Here is a 13,162-nt window from a genome sequence, read left to right as displayed (position 1 = left end):
TCAAAACATGGCTTACACAATTCTACAACACATCATTTGTACACTGTATTGTGTGTTCACTATCCCAAGTCAAATCTCTGTCCATCACCATTATCCCCCTTTCACCTTCCTCCATCTCCCCTCACCTCCCCTCCTTCTGGCAATCACCACACTGTTGTCTGTGTCCATGAGATTTTTCTCTTTTTCTTGTTCATTCCCTCCACCTCTCCCACGTAGCCCCCTAATCTTCCCCCCAACAGCTGCCAACCTGCTCTCTATGAGTTTGTCTCATAGAGACAGTGTTGCAATGTCTCTATGACATTGTCTGTATGCCTCTATGTCAATGTCTCTGTGAACACAATGTTGTGTTCATTGCAACATGACTTAGAGTAGCCAAGATTTGGAAGCAGTCCAAGTATTCATCAGGAGATAAGTGAATAAAAAAGCTGTAGTTACATTTACACAATGGAATACTACTCAGCTGTAAAAAAGAAGGAAATCTTACCTTTGAGAGAGCGTGGATGGACCTGGAAAACATTATGCAAGTGAAATAAGCCAGTAAGAGAAAGACAAGTACCATATGATTTCTGTTAACCAAGTTTTCAATAATGCCTGTTGAATTCATTTTAATTCTAAAACCAAAGAATGGTGCCTCTTAGAAGTCTCCCAGGCATATACTTTAATGAATTGGCATCCCTTGGAAAACAAGCATGAAGGACAACTCCAACATCTAATTTAGGGTAGAATAGTGGTGCACAGTTTCGTGACTACCAGAGACAGACTTATTCTCCCAATCCCCTAACATTCTCCTATCCCCTTTCCCTAGGGACACATCCAAAAAAGGCATGGTCCCAGAGCTCACAGGGTGGGTGGCAGAAAGCCCAGGATCCCAGCATGGTCCTCAAGGCTTAATACCAGGGGTCTTGAGGGAGAAACAGCTGCCGGAACTTATGTGTGATCAGTAGGATTTCCTCTTAGTCCTGGACTGAAGCACATCCATGCATACAATATTCAGTTTCTGAAAGGTTGTGTGGCAGACTTCCTCTGGTATATTGTCATGTTTTTTCCATTGACTGACAGATTAGCACTGAGATTTTTCTAACCTCCTTGTTCCTATGAAGCATTTAAGAATTTGTAAATCAAGACACATCCTCCTTTTTTTCTCTCTCTTCTTGCTATGTCCTGATTTAGCCTTCATTCTTTATCCTCCACCTTAGCAAGTTCAGTAGGTGGGCTCCCTACCTCCATTCTCTCCCCACTCTGCCACCAGAATAACCATGCTAAAGTGCTGCCAAGAACTTCAGCAGAGTCCCCATTGCTTATTGAAAAAAAATGATTCAAAAATTCTAAGATTGGCATTCCAGGTTTCCCACAATTTGTCATTTCCAGGCAGCCTTTCCAACATTAGTGCCCATAAACCTGAGTTGTAATTAATCAGCTCCCATTTTTACCACAAAATAGTTATTATGTGCTTCTGTTTGTTGTAGCATAGCACCAGCCATTTCTTTTAGCCAGGACACTTGACCTGTTTCTCCTGTTAACATCCTACTCACTCCTCAAGTTCAAGGCCAATGCAGCCCTCTTCAAGGAGCCTTCCTTACCCCATCAGAAGGAGAAGTCTTGTTTATACTTCTGAAACAACTGGTTTACTTTTGAAAGGCAGTTATCAAATAGATGATGATGATGATGATGATGATGATCAGATAGAAGAGATAGAGGTTGTATTGAGGGTTTTCTGTTTCTCCTTGAAACTAACATTTTTAATTTCAACATATTGTACCGAGCACAGTATGTAGAAGGAAACCTAATGATACTGACTGAATGAATAAGTATAATTAACCCAGTATAATTAATCCTCACTTCTCATGGTTTATTCATTACATAATTCTAGGTCTTTATGTATCAGATTTTCTTAAAGTTGGGGCTCTTTATGGGGTGATCGTGAGGTCATTGCACAGGTGACTTCCTGATACAAATACTAATGAAGTACCTGGTCTGTGCCAAGCCTGTGATGGGTCCTGAGAAGCAAGTCGTAAATAAAAACAACACATTCCTGCTCTCACCAAGCTTACAGTTTCAGGGTGACCCCAGTTAAACAGTGTAGGAACCAGGGGGCTGTTTCCAGGAGGAACCAAAGTGGCAGCTGAGACCGCAGGGAGTCCTGGAAGTGAGTCAAATGACACTGTATGTGCGGCTGGGTGTGAGGGTGGGGATATAAGGGAAGACCTTGTGAGGAATCTGGGCAGAGGATGGGGAAATGACTAGAGTAAGAAAAGCCCTTATGGGAAGAGAGAAAGAAGCAGCAAATTAAAAGGTATTCTTTATGGTTAGAGCGAAATGTAGGTGATGAGGCAAGGAGAATGGGCAGGTGCAGACTGGAAGAGCACTCTGAGATGTGAACACCAAACTCCCAGGTCTTTGGAGGATGGGAAGCAGGGCACCGACATGATCCGACAGGCCCTTTGGAACGATCGCTGGAAATTCATGGGCTGAGTGGATGGGAGATCATGGAGACAGGAGCCCTCAGGAGGGGACTCTTGTAAGCCGCCCAGGCTGAGGGTGACTGTCCAGCACTAGCCCAGGTCTCGGGCACTGCAGTAACCACTGTCTCTTCTCAGGGTGTCCAAGGCAGCGGCTGAGGAGACCTTACCGAGGAACAGCACGCAGTAGATGCTGAAACACCGCACTCCAGGATAAGAAACAGTAACATGGCAGCACCCATGTGAGAGTAATCAAACAGCAACAGACTCCATTTAGAAAGGAACAATGTCCAAGAAAGGGCGAAATAAGGGCGAGAAGCCCGAGGCACTCATTGTTGCCCTTCAAGCTGCCAATGAAGACCTCAGGACCAAGCTCACAGACATCCAGATAGAGCTGCATCAGGAGAAGTCCAAGGTGAGTGAAATCCCTGTGGCCGTGGCCTGGAGAGTGGCTCTGGCCCTGCTCTGTCTGCCAGCCCCCTTCATGGCCCCTTTCCGCCTGTTGCCTTTCTGTACATACGGAGAGGTTCTCCTGTGTAGCAGGAGGGATTTGAGCCCAGGTATACACGGAAAGTGACAATAACAGGGTCTCAAGACCAATCTCTGCCTATGCAGAAAGCCTGGTTCAGGAAACCAGATAATCATAATTTAGACAATGGCCCCCACCAGGACCACCTCCCCTGGACACTTGTAATACCTGTGGACTTGGTCAAGTTCCCCCCTCACCTTCTAGAGGTTATTCCCAAAGTGGCATTTCGAGCAATGTTTCTGAAGTGTATCAAATCACGTCACTCAAAACCCTTCAGTGGCTTCCTCTGCTTCTCAGAAGCAAAGGGGTTTTTCTACCACTACAGGACATTCCCTGCAGCTCTCCCTTTCACTCAGCTCCCACATCTACCCACTCCACCCATCACTCTGCTCTAGCCTCTTGGAAGAATCAAGAGAGATGCCAACCACAGTGAGGGCCTTTGCTCTTGTTCCTCCCCCAGTGAGCTCCTTGCTGTGTCCTCACCTTCCTCAGGTGGCAGCTGCAGTCATTCATCCAACCACAGTCCCTAACACAAAACATGCCCAGTTACTCCCCGCAGCCGGGCTGTTCTTGATTTGCTTCATAGAAAATAATACATGTATTTATTTACATGTTTAGTGCTTCTCTCTCCTCAGTCAAGTGCAATCTCTATGAAACAGAGACTTACTTTACCTCTATATTCCTGGAGCCCAGAGAAATATCCAGAACTGAATTGCTCAACATATATTTTTGATTGAGTCAAAGAATGAATGAAAGATGATTTTTTTCCTTGCACCTTAGTTTCTTCATCAGTAACACTGTACTATCTCATAGAGCTGTGATGAGGTATAAGTTAGACAAGTACATAAAGTAGTTATGTGGATTAAATGGGAAAATTCATGTCAAGTGGTCAGAGAGCTGCCTGGTACATAGTAAAGTCTCAAAAAATGGTAGTAATAGTAATATAATATGCACTTCACTACGTTGGTTCCTAACTAGGCTTAAGAGAGTCTCTTTACTTTTCTGAATTTCATGAATGGATTTGGTAACACTTATCCAACCAGAGCTGTGTGGCTGTGAAACAGGGTCATGGATAGGAAAACATTTGGAAATAGCCAACATGCAGCCAGACAAGTCTGCTCCCTGCACACTGGGCACAGCCATGTTGACACTAAGTTGTATCTAGAAAATTCTTTGTGTAGTAGAAAATGTTTTTGATCAAACCATAAATCACAAACCAACAAATACCCTTCTTCTATTTTATCTACCTCTTCTTCTTTGACATTACTATTACATTTTAATTAGTTATTTTCCCCCAAATCTAATAAATATTAGGCGACTCAGAGCCTTTTTCCTCCTGTCTCAGCAAAACCTTAACCTTGGATAAACAGACTCCGGTGTAAAATTTGTGAAGGAAATTTTTTAGTTTCTATGAAGTTAAAAGGAACATGATGTTGTTTTTTAAAAAAATTTGTGAGTCAAAGGACCAAGGATTTTTTTTTTTCCTCTCCTTGGGGACAAATTTAAGCATCTCAGCATCTCAATCTGTAATTCAGATCACTGAATCTATTTCTCCATGTCTGTGTCTCTCAAGCATCACTGTGCCTTGGAATAACCTGGGGGAACTTATTAAAAATTGAGACTCCTGGATGTTCGAAGGATTCTGATGGAATAGGTGGAGTGAAAACCAGGATTTACAACTCTGACAGACAGTCCAGACAGTCCCTGCGCAAGTGGCTCTGTGCCTTTGTCTTGACAAACACTCCACTCTTAAGATTCCTCCCCAGTCGGACAGTCTGTGTGCAGTTCATTGGCTTTAACTTTCCCTGGGGCAATGTAGCATTTCAAGGGAGCGGCCTCCTTTAATTGTAGTAATGACTGGATGACAAACTACATTCATAGGCTGAAGCCTGTTGGCCTAGAGACCCGTAACCATAACTGCTTCTGATTTACAGAGAACAAACTCAGGAGATTTCAAAGAGGCAGGGGTCCCGAGGGTCCCTCCACTGCCAATGTTCTATACATTCAAGTCTTTTAAAAGGGCTAAGCTGAGCCTGGACTCGGCCGCCTGTTTATCCAGGACCTGGCACTGGAGTGTTAAATCGGGAAGGTCTGTGTACTGTCCCCTTCCTCTGACAAGAGACTGGAAGGCAGAGTCCTGAATAAAAGGACTGTCCTATCCTCCCCCTACAGGCTGCCTCCCTGTCTCCCTCTCCTTGGCAGTTAATTACAATCCCAGCGCAGGGGCTGAAGCAAAGGCTCACCGCCTGTCAGCAGCCTCCCCTGAAGAACAAAGGGAATTTAGAGGGCAAGCAAGTCATAAGGCAGTTTTATTAAAATAAATAGAATTGTGTTTCCAAGGCTCAGGTGTTGAGAGAGAGAATATGAACAATGCCAAGATGTGGGTGCACACTTGGTTTGGTTCTGAGACATTGATGATAAAATGGCAGTTTGGCTCCTGGGGAATAGATGAGTTAGAGAGTGGAAACCTCTGGGGTGATGGGGCATTACTTATTTTTCCATGAAGACAGATCATCCCAGTGACATTTCCAGAGCACTTCGTGTAGAGAACAGTCATAAATGCTTTGGGCTGATGAGAGAAGTAGCTACACTTCACTGAATGTTTACTATCTGTCACACTGTAGTAAACGCATTTCTCCTGGCATAATGCCAGCACTTCCACTTAGCACCTGAGTGACCCCGAGCAGGTCATGAAATCCTGCAGTGTTTTCCTTTCCTCATCCGCCGAATGGGGGAATAGTGGTGTCCACTTCATAAGGGGTGTGTGTGTGTTAATTTTTGAGCGGTTAGTTTGTGGCAGGCATGTTAGATGTTTTAATTCATTTCCTCCTCACTACTCTAGGTAGACACAATTACTCTAAGGTGGACACTGTTGTTATCCCCATTTAATAGATGAGGAAACTGAGGCTCAGGGAGGTAAAGCAATCCACCGAGAGTCACATGCTAGTAAGGGGCAGAGCTGGTTTCTCAACTCTCCTCCTCTCTTCACCATGCTCTTTTTTATTTGATATATTTCCCCCAACTCTCCTCCTCTCTTCACCATGCTCTTTTTTATTTGATATATTTCCCCCCAGTTTCATTGAAATGTAATTGACATGTGACATTGTATAAATTTAAGTTGTACAACAGAATGATTTGATATGTGCATACATTGCAAAATGGTCACCACAATGAGTTAACACTCATCACCTTACATAGTTAATTTTTTTCTTGTGATGAGAAATTTAAAAATCTATCTTTGCAACTTTCAAATGCACAGTATGGTATTACTAACTATAGTCATTGTCGTTCACTACATCTCCAGGACATACTTGTCATAACTGGAAGCTTGTGCCTTTTGACACTTCACCCATGTCCCTCACCTCTTACCTCCTGCCTCTGGCAACCACAAATCTGGCCCCTGTTTCTGTGACTTTGTTTTTTTAGATTCCACATATAAATGAGATTCTACAATATTCATCTTCCTCTGTCTGACTTTATTTCACTTAGCATAATGCCTTTAAGGTTCATCCATGTTGTCACAGATTGCAGAATTCCCTTCCTTTTTCTGACTAAATAATATTCCATTGTATGTATATAGTATATTTTCTTCATTCATCCTTTGATGAACACTTAGGTTGTTTCCATGTCTTGCAAAAAAGCCCATGCCCTTAAAAATGTGGAGGTCTGGAAAAACCCAAAAACCGTAGGCAGAGATAAAGAGAATGTTAAAACTGTGTTTTCCGCTATTAGGCAAATTTGAAATGGAGAAACCAGTCAGAGCATACCCATGTCCTTCCCCCATAGATGTGTGCATTTCCACCACAGGGAAATTAAGCAAAAATATTAGACACAGTCAACTTGTGCTGAGTAGAAATTATCTAAAAGATTTGCCAAGCACTCCTAGGATTAAACATTCAGAGAAGTAGGTCATTTTCACTGCACTCCAGGCATAAGGACTCAAGGGTGGACTTAAGGAGGCCCTGTGGTGGGAAGGAAGGACACAGCGTGGAACCTTTGTGCTGGATGACCGTGACCTTCCCTGGCCCGCATTTTCGCATTTACAAAGTGAGTGGACCGGATGAGTAGAAGAGCTAAGGCCCTTCCATAACTGCAGGGATGTGTCAGGAAAGGCACGTGTCTGCTCTGGCTCTTCCTCCATCCAGGTAGTCCTCAGGACTCTTCAGCTGTCAGGCCTCGTGACCACTGAGTCTAGGTAACACCATCCCCCTATTTCCATTTGCTCTACCACATCACCCTGCTAGATTTCTATCATAAAACTGCGTGCTGTCTGCAGGTACCTTGTTTGTTTGTTTGCTTGTTTATTGCCTGCTTCCCACACCCAATAACATGTGACCCTCTGTGGGTAAGAGAGTATGTCTGCTAAAGTTCCCCTCAGTCAGGTCTCCTAAGTCAGGTATCACTGTGTTTGCACTGCTGCCTGGCATGGAGGAGGTGCACAGTACCACTTGCTGAATGAATTTTCATGATCCCTTTAAAAACTTTCCCATAGTGCCATGGCATCAAGTCCTGGCATAGTATTTACTTAGGTGGGAAACCCCGGGGGAGAGAGGATTTCCATGCAGTTCGGTTTTATTCTTGGACCAGCACCCTGAGCCGTTAAGCTGTAGTGTTTTCCTCTGATCGTCTCTGATTGGACACTGCAAGGCTGTAATGCACTGCTCAGGTTTGTGAGCACACCAGGGGTTGCTGTGGGATGTGAAATCCAGCCCCACGATCCTTGGGGCTTCCCACCTAAGGGCAGCCCATAGCTACAGGGGATGAAGGCTCAGTGGCAGAGGGCAGCGGGCCTGGGGTGCAGGGTCCGGGAGGAGGCAGCTTCAAACAGGAGTCTCCGTCATGGGAATAGCCCTTCTGAGACTGCACAGCATTTTCACAGTCCTCCTGGTGAGCCTGAGACAAAGGGCTGCAATGACTAGCCTGACTTCACTGAGGGGGAAATGGAGTTCAAACCCCTTAACTCATTTGACACACAAGTGACACACGAGTGGAGGAGCCAACATGGGAATCCAGCCCTCGCTAAGGCGGTGGCGGAGGTAATGCTGAAAACCTGACTCCAGCATGCCCTGTTCCTGCAAGGGCACTCTCGGAAAACGAGCCATTTCTCTATCCTCACTGAGTGCTTCAGAGCCTCTGGGTTCAGGGCCCACATTAGGGGTGCAGTACTACTGGCCTTTTGTGTCTTTAGTTTTATTTTTAGGAAGCCTAAGTGGCTAAAATCAAGAAATGAAAAACTAGAATCTTTTGTTTCCCCAGGCCGTATAAAGTTTCCTATAAAAGTGACCTGCCCCTTTTCCTCCTTTGTCTCTCCTGTTTGAGATTTATGTAGTGCCTACGACAACCCCCACCCACCTAGTGAGTGTAGACCTCCAGCAAGATCTGATGCCAATAATCTGAGCCAATGCTTTTGTTAGCTTGTCTTGCCTTGATAACCTCTCAGCCCTCCTTACTTTTGACGGGACTGTCCAGTTTTAATCCTAGATTTCTCAGGTCAAGTGAGTGCTCATATCACAGCCAACTTGATCTTGGCAGAATGTACACTGGCATTTTGCAAAGGCCAGACTGGAATCAGACACAGGAGAGGAAAATATGAGTGAGGCCTTGTGTGAGGGAGTCAGGAATTTCCTTCCTTCTGTCATAACGTAAGCTTTCCCCACTAGGATTAACTTTCCCTAATGATTTTTTTTCCCCATAAAATCTCTCAGTAGAAGGGATTTGGGAGCTGTGTCATTCAAAGCCTATTCATGGCCCACCCCCTTGCACTGTCCCAGCCCATACCCATTCCCTCTGTGTGCACATCATCCAAGTGCCTCCCAAGTTAAGATCAGATGCCATCAATGTCAGGGACTCTGCCCATCCTGAGGAAACCTAATTTCACCTTTGAACATCTATTTATGTTAGGAAAATACTTGTTACAGTTTTAATGCAGTAATACTGATGCTAGTCTTATCATGTTAATATGGATACTTATATGTATGTTGGCATTTATATAGCATTGCATAGCAATATTTATCAAAATTAATATTGTAATATCTACCATATATCAATAATTGTTCATCTCCCAGGTGGTTCTGCCTTTCCTGATACTTTGGTAAAGTTATCCACGTCATTCCTCACAGCGCTCTGAGAAGGGTTGCACCCATCCTGGCTTATAAACAGGGACACGGAGGCTGAGAGGCAAAGCAGCTTACCCCCAAGGTTTCAGAGCAAACAAAGAGGTCTGGGTTCTGACCCAGACCTGGCTCCTGACCCACCTTGGGCTCCAGTCAACCCTCTTTACCTCACACATGGAGATGTTCTTCACTTTTCTCACCTGAAATTCACACGAAACAAACACTACTAATGTCACAGCTGTGAGGAGGTTAAATGTCCTGACATAGGTATAGTCTTTAGGAGAGAAAGGTGCCCGACTCAAAGCAAGCCCTTGATGAATGCTATTATGTGATCCAGCTGGGACTTTTCTCCGTAAAACATTTCCACTAATCACAATCGATTCTTTCTTCCACTAAACAGTTCTTCCACTTCAGCGCATGATCATCTTCATACTTTTTCATAGTTGTACATGGATCTTTTTGTATACTCACTCTTACAATTCCCAGTAAGATACTAAGATCTGTTTTCTTACTGGTACCATATGGTCTGCAAATAATTCTCAGAAAATGATTTTACCACAAAGTTGTTATTGGTTCTTTCAATCCAAATGGCAGTCACAGCCTTTGTATCTCCTTTATAGTAAAACACTCCTCTCAAGCTTTAAAAAGCAGTCATACCTAGAAATTCTACCAAACCCCCCTGCCAGTTTCCATGACAACCAAAAATCAGTGCCAAATGTAATTCAGTACCTTTGAATTTTGTTTGGTTTCTATGGATTCATTTATGTGATGTGCAATAACGCCAGTGTTTGCTTATATTTGTTTTTATCTTCAATCTAGAATATACATGGGTGACAAAAGTAAGATAAATTATCAGCCATCATTACCTAGAAGAGAAATCCTAAGTAAGGATACAAACTAATAACAATAAGAAGATGACAAGTAATGCAAATGAATAATATGATAATTAATAAATAGTAATGCAAGAATAAATTCTGTGTTTCTCCTACTTACAATTGTAAACCTACTGTTCCAGCACCTATATTTTCCATGTACCTATATTTTCATGGATTTTTAAAAATTTGTCTCTACAGTCTACACATGAAAGATTAGTGTTTATTCATAGCAGCACAATTTACAATAGCCAAGTACTGGAAGCAACCTAAGTGCCCATCAGCAAATGACTGGGTCAAAAAACTATGGTACATTTACACAATGGAATTCTACACAGCAGAGAGAAAGAAGGAGCTTATACCTTTTGCAACAGCATGGATAGAACTGGAGAGCATTATGCTAAGTGAAATAAGCCAGGCGGTGAGGGACAAATACCATATGATCTCACCTTTAACTGGAACATAATCAACAAAAGAAAAAAGCAAAAAGCATATAACCAGAGACATTGAAATTAAGAACAATCTTACAATAGCCAGAGGGGAGTGGGGAGGGAATAGTGGGGAGAGGGGTTTACAAGAGCTACTATAAAGGACACATGGACAAATTCAAGGGGGAGGGTAGAGGTGGGGGAGGGAGGTGGGTTTGGCTGGGGTGGGGTGGAGGGATGGGGAGAAAATGCAGACAACTGTAATTGAATAAAATAAAATACAATAAAATTAAAATAAAATAAAATAAAATAAAATAAAATAAAATACCACAAAAAGATTAGTGTTTATAATTTGAGAGAAACAAATTACGAAGTGATAGAATCTAATGTACCTATAGAGAATTTGACTAAATAATTTTAGGTTTTAACTATCTTTTATATACAACAATAAATAATACCTTACATTTCTTAGTACATTACATTTCAGGCTATTTTCCCATGCCTTATCTAATTTAACTCTAAAAGTAACCCTTTTATAGGTTTTTTTTTTAAATAATCAAAGATCCTCAGAAGGATAAAGCAACTTTCCTAGGTATAGCAGATGGTGAAATTGAAATGCAAATCCAGAATTTCTTCTCCTTTGTCCATTTTACTAGAGTTTCTCATTACTCTAGCAAGACTAGCTAAAATTTCCTTTAGTAACTTGATACCAGTCTTTGTGGTCCTGATGCCATTCCAAACGCCTAATGTAAAAACATCCTGCTGAAATGGAAGATGACTAATTTCCTATTATTTGAGCTAAACTTAACATTCCCAAGGTCCTAGATGGAAGGTAAATTATTAGTTTCTAAATCAGTGAAAAATAAGAATCCCTTTTCAAAGAGTTTTCTTTTCCATCTAGTTGAGGAATTAGCAACTTTTTTCTGTAGAGGACAAATAGTAAGTATCTTGGGTTTTATAAGACAATCTCTCTAAGACTACTCAACTTTACTGTAGCCTGAAAGCAACCTTAGACAATTGGTAAATGAATAGACATGGCTGTGTTCCAATAAAACTTTATTCACAAAAATAGGGGGCAGGAAAGTTTTGGCCCATGGGCTTATAGTTGGCCCACTCATGAGCCAGAAAATAGCCACTTCAGTGCATTGTAGAAAAATTGGGATTAGATTTAACTGAAGCATTGAGAGAAACATCAAACAGAGGGCAAGTTGGCATCCCTATATGTTAGGGGTGTTTTGTTTTATTCTTGCTTTATACAGGGAAGGAGTGGGTGACGGGTTGCTTTGGGTAACCCTAGAGGCCCGTATTCTCTAAACTGTATGATAGGATATACTATTCTTGCCTCTCATTAGGTGGCTAGCCAGGGAAACATATTGGAATCCATTCTTTATTCCCACACACCCTCTTTGGCTTCTTCTGATGTGTTGTGCTGGGAACCATTGGGTAGACAAAGATGAACAAGGCTCATTGGCATCTTCTAGGAGTTTCCAGTCTGGGCAGAGATAGGAGAGGAGGTAGTGAGGACAGACAAGTGTACAAAAAACTATAGCATAAAGCAAAATGTGGACAGGACAAGTAAGAAGGTGTTAACCAAGTACACTTATAAGACAAAGGTAGGAGAAGTGAGCTTTGTCCTTGGCGATCAAGGGTGACATGACCACAGAGGGTGACTCTAGCTGAGCCATGTGGAATGAGAGGATTCCCAAAGGAGGGAAAGGCAGGTCAGGAACGGGAATCTGCGGGCACACAGGTATAGAAAAGCAAGGCATGTGCACCCAGTGGTATACTCCCCTGTCCCTGAAGAGGAAGATTCCAGAGCTGGAAGTCCAACCAAATCTTCTGAGAGCCTGAAAGGTGGAGCAAAGTGTTGAGAAGTTTATTCCACAGTGTAAAGGAGCCCTGGCTGACATTTGAGCAGGCACATCAATCAGATCAGAATGAGGCTGTCCTCAGAGACTATCACCAGCATGTGGGGACAGCTAGGCTCATTAAGTGAACCTCCAAGAACCCTGGGACAGTGTTGCCTGAGAGACATACGAGCTGCAATGCAAGCCATATATATGTAATGTTAAAATTTCTTACAACAAGAATTTTAAAAGTAAAAAGGATTAGTTTTAATATATACTTTATTTAACTTAATTTGCCCAATATTAAAAATTTGATGTGTGATTAATATAAAACTTTTTAATGAAATATTTTACGTTCTTTACCTTACACCAAGTCTTTGAAATCCGGCATGTATTTTACACTTAGACCAAGTCTTCAGACTTGCAATATTCCACGTGCTCAGTGTGGCCAGTGGCCACTGTGTTGGACACTCCAGCTCTGGTGCAAGTGTGATAAGAGGCATCCAGGAAGGGACACTGGTCTAAGCTGGAGGGAAGATGGAAGGGAGGACAGACATTTGAAGGTTGTCCTTTGCCAAGCCTCCATGGGCCCTGACTTCTTTTAGAATAGCCAACATGGGAACAATTGCTACGCCTTTAAAATAAAGTATTCATAAAATGTCATCTGGACTTAGAAAAATCTGTTCTAGCTGAAGGTAGATAAACTGTGAAGGTAAGTAAAATCTCAGACATTTTACATTATCATTATAGTAATTTCAATAAGGAGTTTGAATCTTAACATTTTTCAGCTGAAAAGCCTCTTAACAATTATTTTATGAAAACTTCCAATATTACAAATGCAGAGACTCAGTCTCAGTCAACTAGACATGACCCCGGTGGCTGCCCAATTCTCCCCTTTTTCCAGGTTGGGGTGT

General features: G+C 42.5%; 1 protein-coding gene across 4 annotated transcripts in view; it reads left to right on the top strand.

Annotated features, from left to right (window-relative positions):
• JAKMIP2 (janus kinase and microtubule interacting protein 2) overlaps positions 1-13,162 on the top strand; it is a 131,795-nt gene that overhangs the window by 67,851 nt on the left and 50,782 nt on the right. For all 4 annotated transcript variants that reach the window (XM_045185138.3, XM_024576888.4, XM_045185136.2 and 1 more), the window contains exon 2: positions 2,598-2,874. In XM_045185138.3, coding sequence (XP_045041073.1) covers positions 2,746-2,874 — 129 coding nt within the window. In that variant the 5' untranslated portion in view covers positions 2,598-2,745. The remainder of the gene's footprint in view (positions 1-2,597; positions 2,875-13,162) is intronic.

Source organism: Desmodus rotundus, chromosome 6, assembly GCF_022682495.2.
Source record: "Desmodus rotundus isolate HL8 chromosome 6, HLdesRot8A.1, whole genome shotgun sequence".
In the NCBI taxonomy this organism is placed as follows: domain Eukaryota; kingdom Metazoa; phylum Chordata; class Mammalia; order Chiroptera; family Phyllostomidae; genus Desmodus; species Desmodus rotundus.
The sequence above is the reverse complement of the archived record's forward strand: the minus strand, read 5'-3'. Positions and strand labels throughout refer to the sequence as shown.